Source organism: Cinclus cinclus, chromosome 3 (genome assembly GCF_963662255.1).
Source record: "Cinclus cinclus chromosome 3, bCinCin1.1, whole genome shotgun sequence".
Taxonomy (NCBI): domain Eukaryota; kingdom Metazoa; phylum Chordata; class Aves; order Passeriformes; family Cinclidae; genus Cinclus; species Cinclus cinclus.
In genome coordinates, this window is record NC_085048.1 from 114,038,804 (window position 1) to 114,062,041 (window position 23,238).

The 23,238-nt window shown below is 43.0% G+C and overlaps 1 protein-coding gene across 1 annotated transcript in view; it reads left to right on the forward strand.

Annotated features, from left to right (window-relative positions):
• The first annotated feature begins 11,797 nt into the window (after positions 1-11,797).
• The window catches only part of SPRED2 (sprouty related EVH1 domain containing 2), a 31,988-nt gene continuing 20,547 nt past the window's right edge, over positions 11,798-23,238 (forward strand). The window contains exons 1-3 of the mRNA XM_062489463.1: positions 11,798-12,623; positions 19,969-20,146; positions 21,488-21,656. Coding sequence (XP_062345447.1) covers positions 12,607-12,623; positions 19,969-20,146; positions 21,488-21,656 — 364 coding nt within the window. The 5' untranslated portion in view covers positions 11,798-12,606. The remainder of the gene's footprint in view (positions 12,624-19,968; positions 20,147-21,487; positions 21,657-23,238) is intronic.

Consider the following 23,238-nt stretch of genomic DNA (forward strand, 5'->3'; position numbering starts at 1 on the left):
CTACTTCTGCGTGTGAGTTTTGACAGCAAGAAACTTCTGCTGCTCCCTGAACTTCTGAGTAAAGCCAGCTCCTCAGGACAGAAAAGGGAAACACCTTGAGAGCACTCTCCAGCATCGAAATGCCCCACATAAAAGCACGTTTGTACATTTTGTTACGAAGGAATTCCTGGCTGTACCCAGCCCTAAGTAAATAGCCAGGGAGAGGCAGCTGAAGCATGACGGATGGCGGTGGTTGGAGAGCAGGGACACAAGGCGTGGAAGTGCACAGTGCAAAGCAAACAGCGAAGGGAAATTACTGTGTTTTACAGCAGTGGTATCAGGATAAAACTGTCTGGTGCCTAATCCTCTCCTCAAGATCTCATGCAGCAAGTACAGAAAATGCAGAAAAGCTTGTTGAATTTTTTTATTTTAATCCGTAGGTAATTTTTCCTGTTACATCGCGCATTTCAAGACACTTGAGAATGATAAGTGTTGATCGATGAAAGAATTAACCCCTTTGGGGTGTTTTGCTTCAAATTCTGGACAGCAGAGAACTTAGAAAGTTTGTAATCTTTTTCTCAAAGATGTATTATATAAGGTCTGGGGCAGTCCTACCTATAAATTGCCAGAACTGTCCTTAGAGCTCCCTAGGTTAGCGAGATGTCAGAAAACCAAGGAGGGTTTTCCTTGGATGGCTTCAATGGGATTGTCTTTAGTTGAGCACCTGTTTCAGGCATGTCTTGCTGTATAATTCATCAAGGGGATTTAGAAACTCCCTTGAAACCAAAGGGAAACCTTTGAATCCCAGGAAGAAACACAAGACTGGAGAGAGGGCAAAGTGTGGTTTGTTAGAAGGTGCTGCATTACAGGGAACATGAATGAGTTTCTTCAGTTAATTGAATGAAGAAAAATTGCAAGGTTTGTGCTTGTTTACAGCTTGTATACCTTCTTGCTATTTTATATGTAACTTAATTTGAAAACTACACCCTAAATGGGGGAGGGAAGAAATACCTAAAAGGCTGAAATCCAGTCACTGTGTATTAATTTTATTTTGGAAAATTTTAAATCAGGAACTTCTTTTGCAGCACTGTGGTTTTGTCATTCATGAGCTAAGATGTTAAATATACTAATCTCTTCTGTGCTTAAAAAAGATACTTATTTCTGTATGTGATAACTTCCCCTCTGCAGGAGAAGCCTTAATTTTGTCCAGAGTGCCTGGTTGGCATCTCCAAGGCTTGTGCAGGCTGTCCCACCACGTTGCATAGCTCAGCACTCTTGGCTTGTGTTGTCCATGGTTTTACCTCTAGTTTTGTGAGCACTTTTTGACACTCAGCACTCCTCTGCCTTATGGGTCATATTCATATACTAGTCAGTTCATGTCGTGGAGCAGGGTTGTGGCAGAGTGGATTTTTATTTTTTTTGCTTGTTTCTTTAGCTAGGCAGTGTGCTGACTCTCTTCTTCCTTTTGGCTAAAATTAAACCTTCTCCCCACCCCACGCTGCTCTCCCACCCTTGGACTTCCATTACACGAGGCATGAGAGACATGCAGAACAGACCATAGGTTGGCATGAAGTTTCAATTAACTATTAAGTTTTTTTAGCTAGGGATATGATCTAATTAAGCTTGAAGAGCATGCTTGCCCCAGGTGAATAGACAGCTTGCCCAAACAAGCACTGTGGCACTGCGCAAAAATTACTCCCAATCAAAGCTTAATTTTATCCCTACAAATCTAAATGGGATGTAGCACCTTCAGCAGCCCATGGGTGCAGGTTAAAGTTGATAATACCAGCTATTTGGAGACAGTGTGAGCACCTCTGGGCTCACCAAAGCCCTCTATGCCCATTCCACAGCAGCATTTCAGGAAAGCAAGTGGGGAGCCTCTTGAAGCTTTCAATGCCACATGCTTGGTAAAGGAAGTCCCAGGCACTATCCAGGAGTGGGATTTTTGAAATAGTGCCTGTACCATGCTCCATACTTGGCAACAGCTGGTCATTATAGGCATGATGGGTATCTGGGGTCCCTGGCACCAGAGCTCAGCCTTCCCCATCACTTCCTTGGTTAGCAGGAGAGTCCAGAGTCTGTGCCATGAAGATTTTTGAAGCTACTTGAATTTTATTGTTGTTGTTTTTGTTGCTGTGATTTTATTTCTCAAGTCATTGGCGTGCCAAGTGCTGATGGACTTCAAACACTGGTTGATAAATGGATAAGGCAAAAAACACCCCATGCAGCCAGGACTGTGCAAAGTGAAGAGGCCATGAGATGTCCCAGAATAAAAATCCCAAGCTTTCAGCATCATCTGGCTCACAACTGTCCTGAAGACTGTGTCCTGTCACCAGAACTGCCAGAGCTCAGAAGCTGGATGAGGCACCCGCCATTTTTGTTGTGCTTTGCTGTTACTTCATACTATTTTTATATGCTTTGAAGAAAAGGACTTGAAGAGCCAGTCTGGACTTCTGAAAGTATCTCTTGGGTGTTGGCAAAGGATGGAGCAAAACACTGCTGTATTTTGCTAGTTGGCTTTCTACTGATGATCTGCCTCAATGGCAGGAGTTTTCACTACTTTTGTGGAAGCATTGCACAGGGCTTTTTGTTGGCTCATTCCTTCATCTGAAGCAAAGAAGTGGTGAAGTCAGGATTTCTGGGTGCCATTCCAGAGCTGAGATGACTTTTCTGGGTGACACATCAGGGTGGAAATCCCAGGAAGCCTTGGTAAGCATCATATATGGGTGCAGCTCCTTACCACCGCATCAAGTATTTAATTAGCCATAGAGCATGAACTTCAACAGTGTTTCTGATGGTGATTTCCTAGGAGCTGGTGTTCATGGGCTCTGTCTGTTACTGTTATTATTTCTGTTTCTGCTTGTAACTGATGTGAGTTGTTTAATTACAATATCGGTACTTAACAGGAGGAGCTACAGGGTGGTGTAGAACATTGGTCCCTGGTACACAAGCACACGTAGGGCAGACAACCCAGAAGGTAGCAAAGGTAAAAACTGGTCTATTGAATTTGCAGTAGTTCAGCAGGATTTGAATGTAAGTAATTATGTGGAAAGGAAATGGGAGTTGGAAAAGGGCAGGTACCCACTGATGACCATGCTGTTACAGGCAGTGACTGTTCTTCTTAATACAAAAGCAGAAGGCATGTGCCTTGGTGTAGTGTGTGTCAGACAAATAGCAACTGCTTAATATTTGATCCAGTATAGACATACTTATATGTTTGTGTACAATAACCGTACACATACCATCTGTATCGTTATTGCACTTGTGGTGGAGGTCAAATCCAAGTGGAAAGCAGGGGGCTGATGGTGTTGCACTTAATGTGGGTCATTTTCCTTAATGTGGGTCATTTTCCCCCCGATAGTAAACTAACATCCACTAAGGTGAAAATTTAATTGTATTTCCTAAACAGTGAATTCCCTGTTCGAAGGGATGACTTTCAGTGGACAGAAATAATTCAACTATAAATGGTACTGAAGAGTGAAGTGGTGAGGATGTATTAGGAACATAAATATTTAAACTTTTTTTTCAGGTTAAGTCAAATTTATTTTCTTCATTGATGGCTTTCTGTGCTCTGGGAATTCTGCAGACAGATTAGAATTCTGCTTTTAGCTTGGCATTGAGTACTTGTGCACGGCATTGGTGGCAGTTGGAATTATCTTTGCAAGGCCTTTGCAAGAAAAAGATTGAGAAGTTGCTTTGAAAAGATCCTGAGTGAAAACAAATTGATGTGGGGGTCCCTGTCTCCCACTCTCCCCACGTCCTTTAACAGCAGAAGACCCCTGGACAGTGCTGTGCCTTAGCCTGACTCACTTCAGGAAGATAAATTGTGTATGATATAACAGGAGTCTGAGGGCTCCGTGTGACGCTGCCATGAGCGAACACAGGATGCTTCTGAGAGAAGCCAGGTTTGGTGCCTCCAGAGTGATGGGGTCTGTTTAGCTTTGGTGATTTGTGATGATGCTCTGTGCCACCAGGTTGCTGCCAAAGTGGTGGTTGGCCCCAGCACATGCCAGCTGCATCCTTGTCATTCACAGCGGCGATGGTTTTATTTTCATTTTAACAAAAACTTAAGGCAGGAAAGTCCAGAACAACTTTTCTGTTTGTGGCAAAGCCCTTCATTTCCAACAAGTACTACCTTAGTATTGTTACAGTAAATATACCATGATATTTATCTGGAGGGAACGCCTAGTCCTGTGTCTGTGGGGGAAATGCAATATCAAAATAACTTGATTTATTGGTGTCGACTGCAGAGTATTGTCCATGCATCAATTCATAATAGCTTTAGATGAGGTGAAAACTGAATAACCATGTTGGTTAGGGAAACAGCAGATCTGTAAGATGCAGAATGGTCTCCCCATCTGACAGCTCTGGGGACCTGGGTGAGGAAACTGGCTGCAACTGCTTTTGTATATAGTGTGACCTGCAGATGGAGGCTTTTGCTGGTATCTTAAGCTTCAGAAAAACAAATATTCCCTCAAAATAACTAAAAAAATAAACTTCCACTTCTTCCTGTTTTTACAGTTTGCTTGTTTCCTCAGTGTCATGGTTTTGTCTCCAGTACTGTAGATTGTTAATCTTCAGAGGATCAGGACCTTCATAGAAGTATTTCCTGTACATGTTTATCTGTCTTTTTAACAAATTAGTATCTGCTTGTTCTCATCAGAATTTTCCTTCAAATAATAGGAAACTCTCCCCTCTGTAATAAGGCTTTTTGCTAGAAAAAATATCCAGATGAATCACTGCCAAGGGTTAAAGTACCTGTTTTATGACTTCATTGATGGCATCCTTTAGGCCGTCTGCAAGTAGCACCATATTCCAGAGGTCACTGCCCTTGTGCTGCTTTTGGCAAAGCACTGTTTCAGCTAAACTTCATTTACTTGGTTGTGAATGCATCTGGAGGACTCCTCTCTGAGTGTCAGCTGGAATTCCAGAAGAGGGATGCTGCTGCATCCTAGGCTTTTTCTTGGGACAGACACAGACTTCCACCTAATCCTTTAGCAAGGTGAGCGTTGGCCATTAGTCAAGAGGGAAGTGCCTGTTTTCCACATCCAGATGTTGCATTGCCTTGTTATAATGGGATGGAAACAATCTTTTCAGCTGCTACACTACTAATTTTTGTTACTTTTAGCTAATCTCTACAGGGTTTGCGACTATATGCATTAAATGTATAAATATATTCCTCCTGAAATGTGCGCACGTGTGTGTTGGTTGAGGACTTGCCCAAGCACATCTGTACAGGGTGAAGGCAGGAGGAGTGCGATTTCTCCCCCCTCAAAACCAGTGGTATATATCATCCATGCATTTCCAAGGGAGAGCACTGGATTTGGATGAGTAACTGACTTTCCCCCTCAGCTTTCTATTTTGAAAAGGAGCTGTCATCATCTGACTCCGTCACTGAGTCCGCTGGAGCTGGGCCTGTAAGTCAGAGCTCATTCTGGCACTGCCTTGGGTTTCCGTGGCAGAATGCACTGGGTTGTGTTGATACCCACAGCATCTTCTCAGCAGTGGCCTGGTTGGTGACTCCCAGGGCTGTCCCCGTGCTGGAGGCAGCACAGGTTGGGCAGCATCCTCCTTATGGTACTAGCATTAATAAAAAGGCATCCCTGGACAAAGGAGTAGCTTGTGGGCCTTTGCCCACCTTGCAGATTAATGCTGGAAATGTCCCTTTATCACTGTCAGAGAGGCATGGGGGAGTTTTCATTGGTTTGGGTTTGGGGGTTTTTTTCAGACATCTTGTCAACTTGTGATTTCCCATTGCGGTGAAAGCTGATTAGCAAAGTTTGTACTCATCTTGCTGTTTTCTCTGCATATTAATTTCTAGTGGAAAAGAAGCCTTGCAGGGCAGTCCTCACACGTCACTCTTCTGCTGCTGTCTTGTCTAGGAGCCAAAACATCCCAGTGGAGTGCTGGCATAGAGTTGCCCTCCCTTTGCACAAATACAGCGGAGACCCATCTTCAAAGGCTCTTCCTTGCAATAATTTTTCTTGCCCCAAGATGTTAGTGGACATAGTGGCAGAGAAAGATGAATCCTCGAGTCAGACTTACAGCTGGATGAAACTGCCTTGAGGAAAAAAAATCCAAGTTTGTAGGTGGAGCATAAAAGGGTGAGCACGCACCTTTTGTCCTTGGAATTAAAACCCTAGTTAAATCAGAGTTTAAGGGGATAGGGGGGAAAAATGAAGCCATTTTGAATTGAAGTAAACACTTGCAGTTTCATTATCATGTGCTGAACATGCGTAGAGTGGCTGCTACACAGCTTGAGACAGAGAAAATCCAGTGTGAAGTTAGGAAAAAAAAATCAGGGTGTAGTGTATCTTCTTCCTCCCTTGTAGATACTTTAATAATTTATTGGAAACTGACAGTGTATGGTATAGATGGGGCTTTGCCCAAACATGAAATCACAGAATGACTAGGTTGGAAGAGACCTTCAAGATCATAGAGTCCAACCTATAAAAGGTAGATGCTTTCTTCCCACAGATCTTCTGCAAGGAGATAATGTAGCTTCTCTTTGGGGTTCATTTTTTGCTGCTTTTAAACAGTGCTGTGGTCATTTAAATTGATAGACTTGCATAAGCTTTTAGGTTTTTTTGGTCTGGTGTTGTGGTATTCCCCAAGGAATCCAGAAGATTGGAGATGGTAGCTCCCAGCTAATAGTGAGTGTACCAAAAACCCTGATGGGTATGGTACAGGATGAGAAGCTGCTTCACTGTCTTTGCTAGAAGTAAAGATCATGGGAGTCTTAGTTCTTCATATATATCAGGGGACTCCAGCTGTCCCTGTACTGAACCTTTTTTGGAAGGAATTGGTGTGAGAGCATGAAATGCAGTGTGTTGAACAGCTCATCCTTACCTGCCAGAATGAGAAAATAGGATGACTCCAAGATGACTCCTGTTGGATTTCTCTGCCGTGTGCAAGCAAAATCCCTCTTGCCAGGGACACATTCAGCAGGCACTTGTCTCCACCGTATCTTTTAGCATTTAAAAGATTCTGCCTGTTAAAAGAGCAGAGCACAGGAAATGCAAGCCATTAAAATGCATGTGACAGTGTTGTGACCAGGCAAAGGACAGTGGTAGGGAGAGAGGCACAGGCACGCAACTGCCAGCATCTTGAGGAAATGATTGTTTGTTTGTCCTTTTTCCAAAGCCCTTTGGCTGTGCAAGGGAAGCGACGGCAGAGATGTAAACAGGAAAGCTGGCTGCAGGGAGAACAAAGTAGGGGTTAGGAGATGCACACAGTTGGCCAGAGGAAACCAAAGGTACTGGTGAGAAATATCTGCCTGATATAGGACCTAAATAATAAAATCAGTAAGCTAGAAATAGAATCATAGAATCACAAAATGGTTTGGGTTGAAAGGCCCCTTAGAACTCATCTTGCCCCTAAGCCCCTGCCATGGGTCTCCCACAAGACCAGGTTGCTCAAAGCCCCATTCAATGTGACCGTGAGCACTTCAGCAATAAGGCATCCACAGATTCTCTGGACAACCTGTGCCAGTGCCTAAACACCCTCTGAATAAATAATTTGTTTTTAATATTTAGCCTAAGCCTGCCTTCTTTCATCTTAAAGCCATTCCCTCTTGTCCCCCCTCTGCATGCCCTTATGAAAACAGATAATGCCAGATGTCCTGATCCAAGGCAGGCCTGGTGACACTTGTAGTATCCTTTACAGGAGGGGAATCCTGCCTTCTGTTTTTCCTGTGTCACCGAAGGAGGCAGAATGTGAGGATCACTGTCATAAATAAGCAGTAAAATAGTTCCCACATTACTAAAAATGAAAGTGGAATCATAAGCATTAACCATCTTCCTTCAAGTCAATAAAATAGCAGCTTGTTCCCAAGAGCAGTAAAATGAAGAGCTGGACAAGGTACATTTTAAGGGCAAGATAATGTTTTACTAAGGCTGACAGAGAAGCAGAGTGATCCTGAAAACTTCAGCTGGTTAGTTCAGGTCAGTCCCTGGCAAAACAGGGAACTGGCTGACAGGAAGCACAGTCAGCATGAGATTGGAGAGCATGAAGCTGGAGCTGGTCAGCATGGTTTTATGGGAGTTTTCACTGATTTTAGGAATGCAGGTGGGTAAAGGTTAGCCTGGTGGCTGCCTCTTGGTCTGCAGGTGTTTTTACCATGGAATATTGAGCTGTGGCGTGAGGCTTTCCATTATATAGTGCCAGCCCTCAGAGAGCAGTAAAGGTGATGTGAAATCTAGAGAGAAGAAACTGGAGAAGACACAAAATGATGTATCTGGTTTAGGATGTGCATAATTAGTCTGAGAGTACTCGCATAGTAAAAAATAATTTATCCTAAAAAAAGAGAAAACAAAGATGTAGTGGTTAAAAGACTCAAACTTAACTACCTCTACTTTGAGCTAAGCATTAAAGTGCAAAATAAAAAGGGAGGAGCAAGGCCTTGGTTTTTCAGTAGCTTGTTTTTTAAACCAGTTTCCTATCAAGAAAATGAAAGTTTGCAGTGTGCCCTGTGATGACTGAGGCCATGTCACACAAATAAGGCAAAGTACAGGGTTAGATTTCCTGGAGTATATTACAGCTGTTTGTCCAGGTATCAATTAGGAGCCATGGAGGAAGGGTTTAATTAGAAGAAAAGCACAGGAGGCTTTTCCAGTGTGGAGGAGCTCCGTGCATGTCATTTGTGTAACCTCTTTTCTGGTCATGGATGTTTATTTGGAATCCAGTAAGACGCTCTTGGCGCTTTCCTTTGATCTGTCTGCAGGAAAATGAAATCCATATGGCCTCCACCCAGATCCTGGCTGGAAATACCCATCTATGCTGGGGTCATTTTATGTTGTCATACATATGTACAAAGGTCCATTCATCCATGAGCATGACACTCAAAATAGGGAAAGCATGGTAATGATATGTAGGGAGGAGCATTTCAGTGCTCCCAGAATGTTCGGCAGCCCAAAGCGTATCATAAAATGTCTGAAGTCTTTCCTAAGAATTTACTTTTGTGCCCTTTTTTTCTTATTTTCGCTGTGCTTCCTGCTCTTCCCTACGACACAGCTTAATGAACTGGTATTCATGAAAGCTTTGTGGACAACAGGGAGAGCATAAGTGCAGTGGGTGTCTCTCAAGTGCTGGACGTAAAACCACACTGACCATGTCTTTGAAGTCTTTTGTTAGGGCTTGTTGTTTGTTTGGAGGGTGTTTGATTGGGTTTGTTTGTTTGTTTGTTTGTTCTATTCCAAGTTCTGTTTTTTTGTTTGTTTGTCTTCTTAATTCAAACAAAAATTGGAGAAAAGTGGCTTCCTTTACCTCTTACAAGGCTCAGCAAACTGTGTTCAGGCAATAATTGCTGGGCTTGATCTTGAATGCTACACTTAAGGTAGGTTGCCTGGTGTTCCCAGAGGGTGAGGCTTAACCAGTTTCAGTATTCCCAGAATGGGCCTGGATCTGCAGATACTCAGACACCTCACTCTGCACTGGAATTGCATGCTGAGACATCTTTGTGCCCAGTTCACAGCTGCCAGAGCCTGGTCCCAGGTATTCTGTTAATGTTTTGCTGCAGAAGTTCAGCCCACTGACATGACTGCTGTTAACAAGGTGACTGAATTTCATTCTCCTCACCACAAGTACTCCAGTAGCTGCAGTGAAAATGGGCTCCTCTTGCTCCAGCCAGTATCTCAGCTCTTTGAACTATCGTTGCAGTTGGCTGGCAGGCAGCAAAAGGCAGATCCACCACCTTGCTGGCTCTCCAGGTGCAGTGTTTCCTTTGGGTTTCTAACAGCAGAACCCTGTAGCAGCATGAATTTTCCTGGGAAATTGGGAAGATGTTCATATGTTGGCACAGCCACTCACTGGTCCGTGCTAGGAACTGCAAGAAAACTTTGGAGGATATTTCACTATAGCACCAAGCTAGTAGGGTTGGGTGTGCAATCTACTGGACTGGGCACTATTTAAGGGGAGAAATGATAATCATTTTAATAATACTTTTTTAAAAGGGCAGCAGCATTGACAGTCTTGGAGCTGAGGTTTGTTAGCTTAGCCTTAAGGTTGAAGAACGCGCAAAGGTGAGAATCCAGCCAGTGAGTAATTCAGTTGATGCCGATTCAGTGACTTGATATATATTTCCCTTTGGAGAAAACCCTTGGGAGAAGGGCTTGAAGCCAACTGAATGAGTTGGTGGTTCTTCTTGACTGATGCAACTGCTTCTGAATGTAGACAAAAGGCCAGGGCATTATTTCCATCCCTATGGATTGAGCATGCTGTAACATTCGCAACAGAGAGCTTTTTTCTGTCTTGTGTTTTCACACACAGTGTTTGTACCCACCTTCTCCTGACCCTGGGCAGAGCAGCAGTTTTGCAGAGATTACCCAGGTGGTGGCTCAACCCAGCCCCATGAGCTGAGACCTGCCCCACAGCAGCTGTGAGATTGTGGTACGTGTACAGTACAGTGTGATGGCTTTTCTGTGTCATTTGTTATACTGGAACTGTTTGTTGATGCTGCTTATCTGTAAGAACCTTCTGATGGTCCCAAATCTCTCTGTGTGCTGAGCCTTGAGATTTTAGGAACCAGTGGCAGGATGGTCTGCAGACCAGTAGGAAGGCAAGAAAACAGGAAAGCTATGGGGAGATGTAACTACTCAAGATGTTGTTTCAAAAACATGATTACAACACAGCTTATTCAAGGATAGTTTTGTCTTGCACAGGGAGGCTAATTTCATCTTCCCCCATCCCTTGGGGGAAAAGCTGTAGAAACTGGACTTGCAGCAAAAAGTGCCAGGCAGCTTTCTTGAATTTTTCTGGCTGACATTGTGTTGGACCTGTGTGCTGAATTCTTGCTGGAGACATATGAGGATTGGGCTGATGGCTGCTACATTAAGCATTTGAAGGTAAAAGCTGTGTTGCTGCAGAGCTTGAAGAGGTAAGTGAGGTGTCAGGTTCTGGCACATCTGGATAGGATGAGATGTGGACTGGGGATGTGCAATTAAAATCTAAAAAAACCCCCACCTATTATTTTTAATTACCTGCATAGCATGATACTCTGACTAATGAGCTAACCCACTGGTTGCAAATGTACTTCGACCAACACAGACTATCCTTTGGCCATTAAACTAAAGATCTTTTTATGTTATGTATCAGTAAATGCAGCTGTCCGTCAATACCAGTGTGACAAACTTCACATGCTTCCCGTTGTCTTCATCATGGCTTTGGACTGTAGCTTGATTCTGTTGTCATTACAAAATCCAGCCAAGCTGCAGATAGGTGCCTGCAGCTGCATCTGCACATGTGCTTGCTGCATGCTGGAGAGAAACAGTGAAAGAATGTCGGTATGTCATGGAATCAAAAGGGTTTGGATGGGAAGGGACCTTTAAAGGCCATCTAGTCCAGCCCCTTCTCATGTCCCAGCATACTCCGTGCAGCCTGGTGTCTGTTCACTGAAGCTGGGTTCAAGCCTCGTTGGGCCTTAGCTCAGCATTTCCATGGTCCAAGCATGGAGTTTTCAGGAGCAGCTGTGATTTTGGGTTGTCTGTGTCTGTAAAATACAGGATACAGCTTTCCTCTGAAGAATGCTTGCAGGCAGCATCACCTCGGTCACCATATTCCACCTTGGGGGAAAAAGCAGTTTTTGTCCCAAATCAGGTGTAAAACCTTCTGGATTTAAGGCAGACAGAAGCAGCTGAGCCTGGGAAGGCTTAGTTAGCTTTCTTCTCCCCTCCTGCCTAATCATCAGCATAGATTAGTTCAGAAACTGGGCAGGTATTTTTAGAAGCTGCTTTCAGAGCCCTAGTGTCACAATTTTTCTTCTTGCTATCGGTGCTGAGGCATTTCTCCTTTAATGAAGAGGGCGTTGGGGGTCATTGTAGAACCTGTGGGGACATACACGACACCCTGGGCTTCCAGCAGTTGTGAAGGTTTCTGAGCAGCAAGGGAGCGTTTGAGACGCAGTGTCCGAAGCCGAGACCGTGTGCAGGGATGTCACTGTTGGCACTCGAGTTGTGTGGGCTGACAGCAGGGATGGGGCATATGAGGATCTATAGCTGATACTCAGAGATACCAACTCGTTGCCCACTGGAAGTATTTAAAACCCCATTATAAATTGTGATGGAGGCACATTGGAAGGCTGAGTGCTTCCTCCTCCAAGCCTTCTGAGTCGTTTGGACCCTTGATCCCAGCGCTGCGTTGGCAGCTTTTGGGACGGAGGAAATGACACCTGCATTCATCCTTGGACCTGTTTGCAGCCCTGGGTGCACGGGTGAGCTTCTCCACAGCACGCTCAGCTGCTGCTAAACACCCTCATCATGACTTTATGGCACTTGTATGGCAATTATGGGTTTGGTTTTGTGTTTTTTTTTTTTTTTTTTTTTTGTTTGTTTGTTTGTTTTTTGGGTTTTTTTTCCCCCAGCCTTATAACCGGGGTGGGGAAACAAGGATCTTTGGTCGATGTTCTCTTCCGAGCTGGGAGGATATTGCGAATGAGTAATGGTCCGGCTGGGGCTGTAATGTGCAGAATACCTCTGGGATGACTCACCCCGCACAATGCAGCACATCCCTCAAGGAGACTGAATCACGAATGGGGAGAAGCCAGCTGGGACTCGGGGTAAGCAGCGCAGACAGGGAGGCTGCTGGTGGCAATGGTGCTGAAACGGAGCAGTAAAGGTTTAAAATGCAGAGGAAATGGCATCCCCCAGCAGGTAAGAGTGCCTCTGGCCGCGCGTAATTCCGTATTTCGTACTCTTCGGGGTTTTTTTTTTTTCCCCGTCTGCCCCCACAGCCCTTCTGAATGTTGCTTAAATCAGCATATAATTTATCAGTGGATATGTATGAATTCTTCTGTGAAACACAGCTTTTCATATATGGTTACATATCAGTTTTTAATTCTTAGAACTAATGGTTTGACATTCACCCTTTCTTTAAATACCGGTGGGAAAAATAGATGCTGCCCTGGGAAGCTGCTTCCCTTGATGTCCCTCTCCATGGACATTTGAAGGAGTAGGGAACTTATCAAAAAAGGTTGAAGGTAAAAACAATGCGGGTGCTGGTTTTGATACAGCCAAGAATGTCTTCTTTTCTTTTTTATGTTCATTTATCTGGCAAAAGATGAAAACCCTTAGATTTAGACTGCAGTTATCCTGCTTACTCCCTCACCCCACCTCTGATACAGATCCAGCTGGAACTGAGTCACAGAATATTTTTTTTTTAATATTTGCAAAATATTATCTACTCTTCGTAGTTATAACATATATGTCATTGAGGATGTTTACAAAGGGATAAATAGAGTTCTAGTCTCCACTACAAATGAGGGATCAAAATGAAGGAGAGTGGGGGGAAATTCAGCTTCCTTTGGGTGAATGATTTTTTTTTTTTCTTTGTAAACTTTGAGTTTACAGGAATACTTTGTATATGTTTGTCTGCAGACATAATTATTTTTATGGAATGCAGTTTCCGTGGTTGTTGTTTTTTTTTTTTTTTTCCTAAGTATTGCTGTTCATCAGCTAACATAGGATAGCAGTAACGGAGTGCTTATGGTCAGTTTATGTTAGGAAAAAACTAGGGTAGAACTTAGTTGTGGTTTTTTTGGTTTTTTTTTAGGTAGGGGAATCAATTCAGGATGCTGATCTTATGAATCTACCTGTTTGGCTGGCTAAACTTCTATGTGATTTTTGCTTATCTTACATGTGATATAAAACAAATACCATCTGTCATGCAACAACAATTTATTACTCATTACTGTAAATGATAGTGCTAATTAGCTTCCTTATAATCTGTTAATATTTTATGCTCTTGCATGAAAACAGGAGGACTTGAGGCTGCAACTCTTGCCTGTAATGCATGAGGTGTAGGGCAAATTATTCAAATATGTTATGCTGCCCCTTTTACCTTTTTAAGGCGTACCACCATGTGCATCTATAACCATTTATTGCAAAATTAATCTAGTCAACAAATTTGAGGGAAAGTATTTTTTAAGATATTTCCTTGAATGGTTGCTCATTAAAAGTTTTAGTAGTCATTAGTATGTATGTCCCAGTGATGTCATGGCTGCCTTTTAGGAAAAAAAAAAATCAAACGTTGTTTGGAGTGTTTTTGTAACAAGATTTGCTGTGACTTTTAATAGCTCTAACACAGTTTCAACAGCGTTACATAAATGCTTCATTACAGACACAAGTCATACATTAATCTGCCCCAATGCTGTTAAAATGTCATTTTAATTCAATATTGTTTGTGTAATAAGCTAATTTCTGGGGAGAGACCTTAAATTCCATACACTTGAGCTGCATCAGTGGATCTTTTGCTTGCCTATCAGCATGCTTGTAAGCCATCTTTTTTCCCTAAAAAGCTGCTTCCAGTTCATTTGAGGTTTTGCCCACGTGTACAGCACTTTGTGGGGATCACTAGGCAAATCTGGCACGGGAAAGGATGTTATGCTGGCCAAAAAAAAAGTATTTAGTCCATGCAGAACTACATAATATATATATTTTTGAATATATATAGGTATCTAATGTATGTATGTATGTATGTGTGTATTTCAGGAATGAATTTTCATGTACTTCCTGGAAGGATCTGAACTAATTATGGGATTATGAAATCCCATTTGAGCTAGTTAGGATAGAGCTGTTTCTCGTAAACTCAATAAAATCAGCCTTAAATGTTGAACAAACGTTTTGGTGAAAGGGTTCCTTTGTTCTTCACTGCCTCGGCATTTAAGGGAGATGTGGAGGCGGGTGGCTGGGTTGTTGCAGGTGTCTTGGTTTTTTGAGAAGTCCTTTTTCTTTTGGGGGGGGGGGGTGGGGGGAAGAAAAACCAAATAAAACAGCTCTTAGTTTTTCCTGTGGAGGATTTTTGGATGCCCTGCAGCACTGAAAGCAAACCCAGGCTTGCCAAGCACTGTCTGTGGAGACCTGACCCGTCTTCATTCTGCCTTTGGGGCTGCTCTAGGCTCTACCAGCATCTCTGTAGTGAGGAATGTGGAGACTGAATTGTTTGTATTTACTCTTGATTGTGTGGCAACTAAAATTTCCCAGGTGCCCTTTTATTCTGGTGGTATTCGAGTTGAAAAACACAAAAAAACCAGGTTGCGTATTGGTTACACAGGAATTGGGTTACAGGTATAGTGGTTCTTTGTTCCTAGTATGATGCAGAGGTGAGGGCAAGGAAAACTTCTGAGAGGTTTTCCATGGTTTTCTTCAGATTTCATTCTAACATTTGATCTGGCCAGAGAGGCACAGATGTCTTTTCTTCTTGGTGATGAACTTAATGAAAAAGTTTCAAACCTTCTGGAAATCTAAGTGGTATGGAAATACCAACTTAATTTTGCTATAGCTGCATGCACTTAAAAGTTTTCTTTCAAACAAATTGGTAAATTGGGATTTTAAGAAAAAAATGCTGGTTATAATAAGTCCAAAATAGTGAAACTCATGATATGCAAATACCATTTTTATGAGACCTGGAACTCTCCTGGCTTTGTAAGCTGTAGAGTTAGGAAGGGAGGAAAATACCTAAGTGCCTCATGGCAGCAATAGTGTGGAAGTTTATAAGCTTGTATTTTGGTCAAGCAGCTTGGCTAGAGAGAAAATGATTACTGAGTTATGGAAGGTGTCTGGGAAGTGTTTTCGATGCTAAATGTGACTCAAAAAAAACAGTAGTAAATATGGTGGGTTGGACTACTTTTATTTTCCCCCTTGGGATTTTTAGACATCTCAGATGGTGTTTGCAGTTGCTGCTTTGGAAGCAAAGTGGAAAAGAAGAGCAGCTGGTGGAAGGGAGTTGTCTACTTTAACCCAGTCTCCCTTTACAAAGACAGTGGTGAAATTTATGGCTTAACTAAGGAGTGAATTGTTGGGTGTTTAGTTCTGGATGCAGGATTGCAGCCATAAGCCCTCACTGGCCATACAAGGGGCTCATGGCTTTGTCCCCCATTATAATGTTTTGGTGGAGGTGATGTGTTTTATGTCTGAGAGCACAGGATGATGGCAGCCCCATGTGTACATGGTGGGGGACAGCACTTCTATCAGCCTCAAATGTCACCTGTCTCTTAGACACACAAATGCTTTGTGAGTCAGACTATAGGTACTGAAACCAGGGTTCAGTGATGACAGAGGTAAGACTCAGTCACTTGTTTAGGAAAAATCTGTGTCCTCCAGAAGAGCAATTATATGTGCACACACTCTGTTTTACTTTTATAGATATATATGCATACCCACGAGCTACAATTTTTAAAGAGTTCTCTTTTCCTTCCAATAAAAACAACACATGCTTTTCAACGCTACCTTTACTCCCCAAGTTCATTCTGTTTCTTTTTTTTTTTTTTTTTTTTACTCAGGGTGGGGCAGGCAGACAACCTGGAACATACTGGCTGGCTGCCATGCAGCTGGGTAATCCCTTCAGATACTTTCTTCCCCAGCTTTTAAGGCTGTTGAAGACAAATATGTAGGGTTAAGATAGTATTTAAGAGCATAATTAAGGCTAGTTTGCATGAAATGCTTAGCATATAGGCCATAAACACAGCAATTAGAGCAGTCTTAAAAGTTTCAAGGATCCAGTAAAACAAGGGGAACTAAGGCTTCTGTGGGGTTTTCTCTAATTGTTTCATTTTTAGCTATCTGTTCCGCATTAATTGTAATGGACCAAATATTTTCATGTACCTCATTAACCATTTCTTGTGAAAGAGTCAAATTGCAGTTACTATGATAAAAATGCAGATGTTCTGCTCCTCCAGTTCACCAAGGTTTCATCAGTGGCACGCACATGGGATTTGCAGATCTCTTCTTTGCTCCTCAGGATTTGGAACACTTGGAACCAGCCAGAGCCTTGATGCAGTCCCGTAAAATTAAATAGCAAAGAAAATAAACAGCTTTTACACTAAGGAAGCGAGATCCTTATATGGAACTGAAATATTTGAGTACCTCCCAAGTATTTATCAACACTGGCCTGAGGGAAAGAAGCATTGCCTATTCTAGGCTTGTAGATGGAAGCAGCAGGCACAATTTAGACATAGAAGACTGGAGGAAGCTGTGTGTAGCCTTGAAAATTCAACATGGAGCTTCTGAGTCCTAATCCAGTGATTCAACCAAGATGTCAAGCCCTTAACCACCTCCTTTCCTTTTATCTTTTTTTTTTTTATTTTTTCCTTTTTTTCCAAGTCCCTTGGCACAGGTTGTGCTTTGGGAAACATGCCTGTGGGTGGAGCAGAGCAGGAGTGGGGACGGGGCTCTGCAGGGAGCCCAACGTCACTGGTGACTTTTGATCGTGCAGGAAAGCATGCCAAGGGATTACTGTAATGGAGCCAGAGCTCTGCCTGCCCTGCCAAAGGTGAACCCTTCTCCTGGACAAGGCTCTTGTTTAATGGGGGAACAGAGGTCATCTTGTTGGGGTGGGGAGATGCAAACTAGATTTTCTGGCTTAATAATGTTTAAGGTTGGTCTTCAGGATGGGTTTAAATTGTGTTCTCTCTCTGTGTGTAGTGGCAGAGTTTGTAAGGTCCATGGGTCATGGATTGATGGGGATATGAAGAGGAAAACCATGTGGCTCTGCGCCCCTCCAGGTTGTCATTATAATGGGCAGGAATAGTCATGGCTCCTAAACTTAATGTATAGGCATCCGTTAGTACTCAAATGTGATTACAAGCCTAGAGAATTCACTGAGAGGTGATAGAAATGTGTAAATAACTGTCAGGAATCACAAAGTACTGAGCAGCTGTTTCTTGCTTAATTTTCCTCTAAGTGAACAATTTATGCAGCAAAGTAACTGAAGGCAACATTACTTTTGGGACAGCCAGAGGCTCCAACTGCTGCCATAAAAGTGAATGGTGAATCCTGCAGGAAGCTATAATGCCAGTGGCAATTTTCAAGCATGGAAGGAGAAGCAGCAGTTTCTGTGGATGACTTTTGTGGGAGGATAGGAGACAAGGTCGTATTGAGCGGCTCTGACTTCAGAAAAGAGCTAAAAATAAGTCCAGAAAGGATCCTCGGGGAATAGTAGAAAGATATAGAAATGTATAGTTGGCTTTCTTTTTACTTCATCTGCTAATTGCTAATCCTTATAGACCATATGGGAAAGGTACAGAGAAGAAAACAAAACCTGTCTTGGATGGAAGCAGCTCAGTTTTGCACAGTAGGAAATTAGCTGAAGTATTTTGCTTATTTCTGAGTATCAGGAAGTCAGGAGATTAAAGTTGCCACTGTAAAATCTAGAAATGAGTTTTCATTAAAAAACAAAAAGGTAACTGGATCCATTTATAGATACACTTGCCCCAGGAAGCTGCTTTAAGGACTCAAGGAAAAATATTCTTAAAAACATGGTTTCTCAGTTCTGTGAATAAATACCTTGTGTGTGTCAGCTGTGGCCATGTATCAGATTGGAAAGCTTTTTATCAGCCAGTGCAAAGTACTCAGGGCAGCAGTGGATGAACTTCTAGCATCTGGGCACTGCCTTCATTGTGTAGGTCCAGTGAGAAAGTTGGCACATCCATAGAAAAAAGGCCATGAAGAGAAAATTGCAGCATGCGTTTTGTGAGATCTGTGTAGCTGGAGAAGAGATAAGCTGGTCCCAGAAGATGCTCACTGCTTCCCTTGCTTTGTCCTCAAACTGCCTTCAGGTAGGGTGTGTGAGGCTGCTTGCTTAGATGTTAAATCTGGTTGTATTAGAGAAAGGGAAGCTTGGAAGTGTTACCACCTGAAGTGCTGCCAAAATAGTCTGAAAATGAGGCAGTTTTACCTGGTGCAGGATGAAGAAAGCTACTACTGCTTGTCATGCAAGCTGGGAAGATATTTGGATAAAGGGAGGAATTTCTTTCCATGAAGAATAGTACCTGTCATTTCGAAAGGCTGCCTCATGGAGCCCTCTGTGTGTTGATCTTCCTTTCTCCTGAATTGTACCTGGTGGCCTGGAGATGGACGGTCCCTTGGCTTTGCAAAGTCCCTTTTGATGTTCCCGGGTTTGATTGCCCCTGCAGCAGCTTCGTGGGCACCTTTGGGCGCCTCAGCAGCTCTGCAGCTGGCGGCGCCGCGGTTGTGTGTGGCTGCCATCCGAGCAGACCGTGGTGACCTCCCCGCAGCCGTGGGAGCTGTCTTCAGCATCCCTGCGTTAATCAGTGCCCAGCGCCTGATGGACGGCGCCAGCGCAGCGTCAGCACGAGGACAGAAAAGCTGATCTGGTGTTTCCCAGCAGCTCTGTGCTGGGGACAACCTGTTCTAGTTAGCAGTAGTCTTGTCGCACGTTCCACGCAAGGTGTGTGGCTTTTGCTTGCGTTCTGTAGGGGTTTTTCTGCTTCTGGACCTGGTGATGTCCCCAGTAGATGATGGAACAACTGCTTTGTGGAAAGGGTGCAGGAGGAGGCCTGGAGAATCCAGCTGTGGGGGCTCTTCTGATCCGTTGTGGTGGGCATCTGGATTATCCCCAGATCTTAGGTGCTTCCGGAATAGTTCCTTGTGAAGTTAGGACACTCTGCCTTTCAAAGCCCTGTGAAATGCTGGTGAAACTTTTTTTTTAGGAAGATTCGATGGTTCTGATGACCTGAGCTGAGCTGATTCCCATCCCCTTTCATCTGAGGTACTAGCTGGAGCCGCATCTGTGAGGTTTTCCCCATAAAACTGTCCCAGATGTGGAGGAATTTTGAGTGTCATCTTCCAAAGTCCACTTCACAAATTTGATCACAGAAGCCTTGAAACACTTCGCTCGTGTGTTGAGTTCCATGTGTTCATCCAGCCCTTTGGAGACCTGTTGGCCTTGGGGGTGGTGCCTTGGTCACCCCACTCTCTTGATCCCTGTCCCTAGCCACAGGAGGGCAGAGTGTCAGAGACCACGGGTTGTTTGATCTATGTGTTGACACCTGGAAAACCTGGCAGGTTCATTCCTTGAGGTTTGGTGGGTCTCTTTCCTGTGGTGGCTGGAGTGTTCCAGGCCATCCATGACAGAGGTGGAATTCCATCCCGGGCAGAAACTCTCCGGCGGGGTCAGCGCAGCGCTGTGTGAATACCACCCTCAAGAAAAACTGCTGTGATGCTCACGAAAGGTTCTGTTTTTGTTTTGTTGCCATTGCAGTGACAGCTATATTGTGCGAGTCAAAGCTGTGGTTATGACCCGAGATGACTCCAGTGGGGGATGGTTGCCACAAGAAGGAGGCGGTCTCAGTAGAGTTGGCGTCTGCAAGGTCACGTACCCGGAGGGCAATGGAAGAAGTGGATTTCTAATCCATGGTGAAAGGCAGAAAGACAAACTGGTAATAGACCCTAATTCAACTTTTGTCTGTTATTATAATGAGAATTATCCCAAATCTGTTGCTATTGTGTCCTTGTGAAAGTCTTTGGGGTTTTTTTTTTTTTTTAATATATAAAAAGCAGGCATATGCAAATAATGCCAGATTGGACAAAACAAACCTAATCTTCATCTTGAATTGCCATCCTTTGCTACCTAGGCTGGCATGATGCCACCTGGAAGGAGCAGGTAAATTTTTGACATCCACATGCAAAGATCCCCTTTGAATGAAAGAGGGCCTGTGATTTTCTTTTTTTCTTTCTTTTTCTTAGACCTAGTGCGGGGGTAAGTGACAAGTGAATTGAAGTGTAAAGAGCCCATGAAGCCAGTCACATTGCACTGAGTAATGCAGTGCAAGCCTTTTAAAAGGGCCATGAATTATTTATGCTGCGTGCTGTTCAAGGTTTGAACAAGCTGAGTGAAAATATGAAGACAAGTTGTCTCTTATGAATTGACACACTCAGTTTCTCCTGGTAGCTGTTTATCTAAAAAGGAGCTCTCATATCCCTGCACAAATCAAATTAATAAAGTCTTTTCCTGATTTCCAGGGGCCACTTGAAATGTTATAGTTGGTTATCTTGTTTTTATGTGTTTGATTTTTCTGAAATGCACTCCAGTGAAGATATGTGATGATATAAAATGCGGCACTTCTTCCACATACTCAAAAAATGCATTATTTGAGTCAGAAATGATCTTACTTTCAAAAAGACTGATGTCTTAAAGCTGTTTCAATTATGGTTTGTCTTTTGCAATGCTGTTTTGCTTAGGATGCCTTTTTTGATGTTACTTGGGAGCCATGGTTATGGTTTTGAGGGGTGGAGTAAGACATGGCAAGCTGTTCCTGTTGTCCCTGAACATCACTCTGGAGATGATTTTTGGCACAGCAGAACTTGAGATGAGTGGCTGGGGGTGAACAATTTAAAAACAGTGAGGGGAGTGTTGCAGCACTTCCTGAATCCTCTGCTGGTGGATAAAATTTCCGTTGAGCAAAATTATTGAGGGAAGAGGTTCTCCTTCCTCCTGAGCCCCCTGCTAGCTTAACCTGTGCCATACTGGGCCCAAAACATGCTCCTGGGGCAGGGAACAAGCGCCTACTCAAAGCACAAGCAAAAGATGAATGTGCCATGGTTTTGAAAACAATTACAGTGTCTGGTGTTTATTAGTCATAATTTGGTAGGGAAGGATGTTCCCTTATGTGAGGCATGACTTGGCTTGCTTTTTTGGGTCCAGCCTGAGACGGTGCTGGCTGTGTCCTTGGGTTGGGTAAAGTGACTTTGCTCCTCTTTTGGGGCTCACGCCCTCCCAGGTGGTGCTGGAGTGCTTTGTGAAGAAGGACCTGGTATACACGAAGGCAAACCCCACCTTCCACCACTGGAAAGTTGACAACAGAAAGTTTGGGCTTACTTTTCAAAGCCCCGCTGACGCTCGAGCCTTCGACAGAGGAGTGAGGAAAGCCATCGAGGACCTCATTGAAGGTAGCGTGGGGGTGGACACTTCTGCCCTTGGAAGAGTGGGCAGGGGCTTTGAGTCAGGGAGCTGGGAAGAGGAGTGCATCTAAAAAAATTTCTTGGCCTTGGAGGTCTCTTGTGCATGTGTCCAAGTGCAGCTGGGGTCCTTACCCTACAGTGAGCACGCCCCAGCTTTTAAGAATTGAGTTTTCTTGTCCCTTAGAGGAGATAAGGTATTTTAGTCAAATATTTTTCAATCCTCTGTTCAGACTTCTCCCCACTATTTATCATCAAGTTTGTTGTTACTGCTTTTTTGATAGGCTTGGGTTTCACACTAGTGGTGGCAACTCAAACAGCCCAGGCTCTTTATTTGCAGTCAAATCTCATCTTAGTCATTGTTAAATCACAGAATTTAATTCCTGCCTGGAGTTGAATAAAACCTCGGTTTGTTTTTGGTTTTATTTTGCAGTAATTAGTTTTGTTCTGCATCCTCTTAGTTGAATGGTAGTTCTTGAAGACTTTGTTGTGTTTTGGGATGTTGTTTTTTTAATTGTGTAAAAAATGCGTTTGAATTGTCTCTGCTTTGAAGTTGTCATAAATTTTTCCTTTTCACATTTCATTGCAATCAGGCAATTACAATACAGCTGTAATTCAATTGTACTTCATTTTAATGAAATTTGCTTCTTCATGCATTTTTTCTTGATTTTTTTTTTTTTAACCATACTACTTTGTGTAGGGACTTAGTCCAAAGCCGTTTGCCTTCTTTTCCAGTGTGACCAGAATATTTTTATATATGGATGGTATATAAACCATACTGAGGATGCTCAGATATATATATATATAGATAAGTATTCTTTTTGAGGACATTAGCTCCATAAGACCAGCCTAATGTTCTGAATGGCCTGTCCTTGCTTTAACATGAACATGGTAGATACTGGGAGAGAATTAATCCCCCAGGACTCCTTTGCTGGTAAATACCTCATCAGTTAGAGGAAGGATGTTCTCCATTCATTTGCTTTTTTCTGTGCCATTAACATCAGGAAGATACAGGTAGACTTTCTCCTTGTTAAAATTGAAGCATTTTGAGTCATAAAAGTGACGTTTTATGTAAGCAGCATGGGACTGCTGTGCAAAGTTTCAAGGAGATAATAAGTCAGCTGTATTGAGTAGTATTTTGGAGATGGCAATACTTGGCAACTCCTGTTTTGCTCTTCTTGATCCATTTTACAGTGGAGGTATTTAAAATCAAGTTCTGCTGTATCTCAGATACTTCGAAATGAGCAAATCTATATTTATCCCATTAACAGTACAGGCTGATCCTCATGAATGTGTTTCTCATTAACTTCCAAATAAGGCTTTCTGAATGAAAAACAATAACTTGCTCATGCACACACAGCGTCGGGCAGCAGATTTCATTTTGTCATTCATTTTTTGTTCACATACTTGATCAAATTCAGCAGGTAGTATTAAGCACAACTAAGTGTGCATTCAGAACTTCACTCCATGAAATCACTGCTTTATTGTGGATATTTAACGAATAGTTCATTCCCTGTAGCAACAGAAGTTTGGGGCACAGGTAGAAGAATCCTATGCAGCTCCATAGAACTTC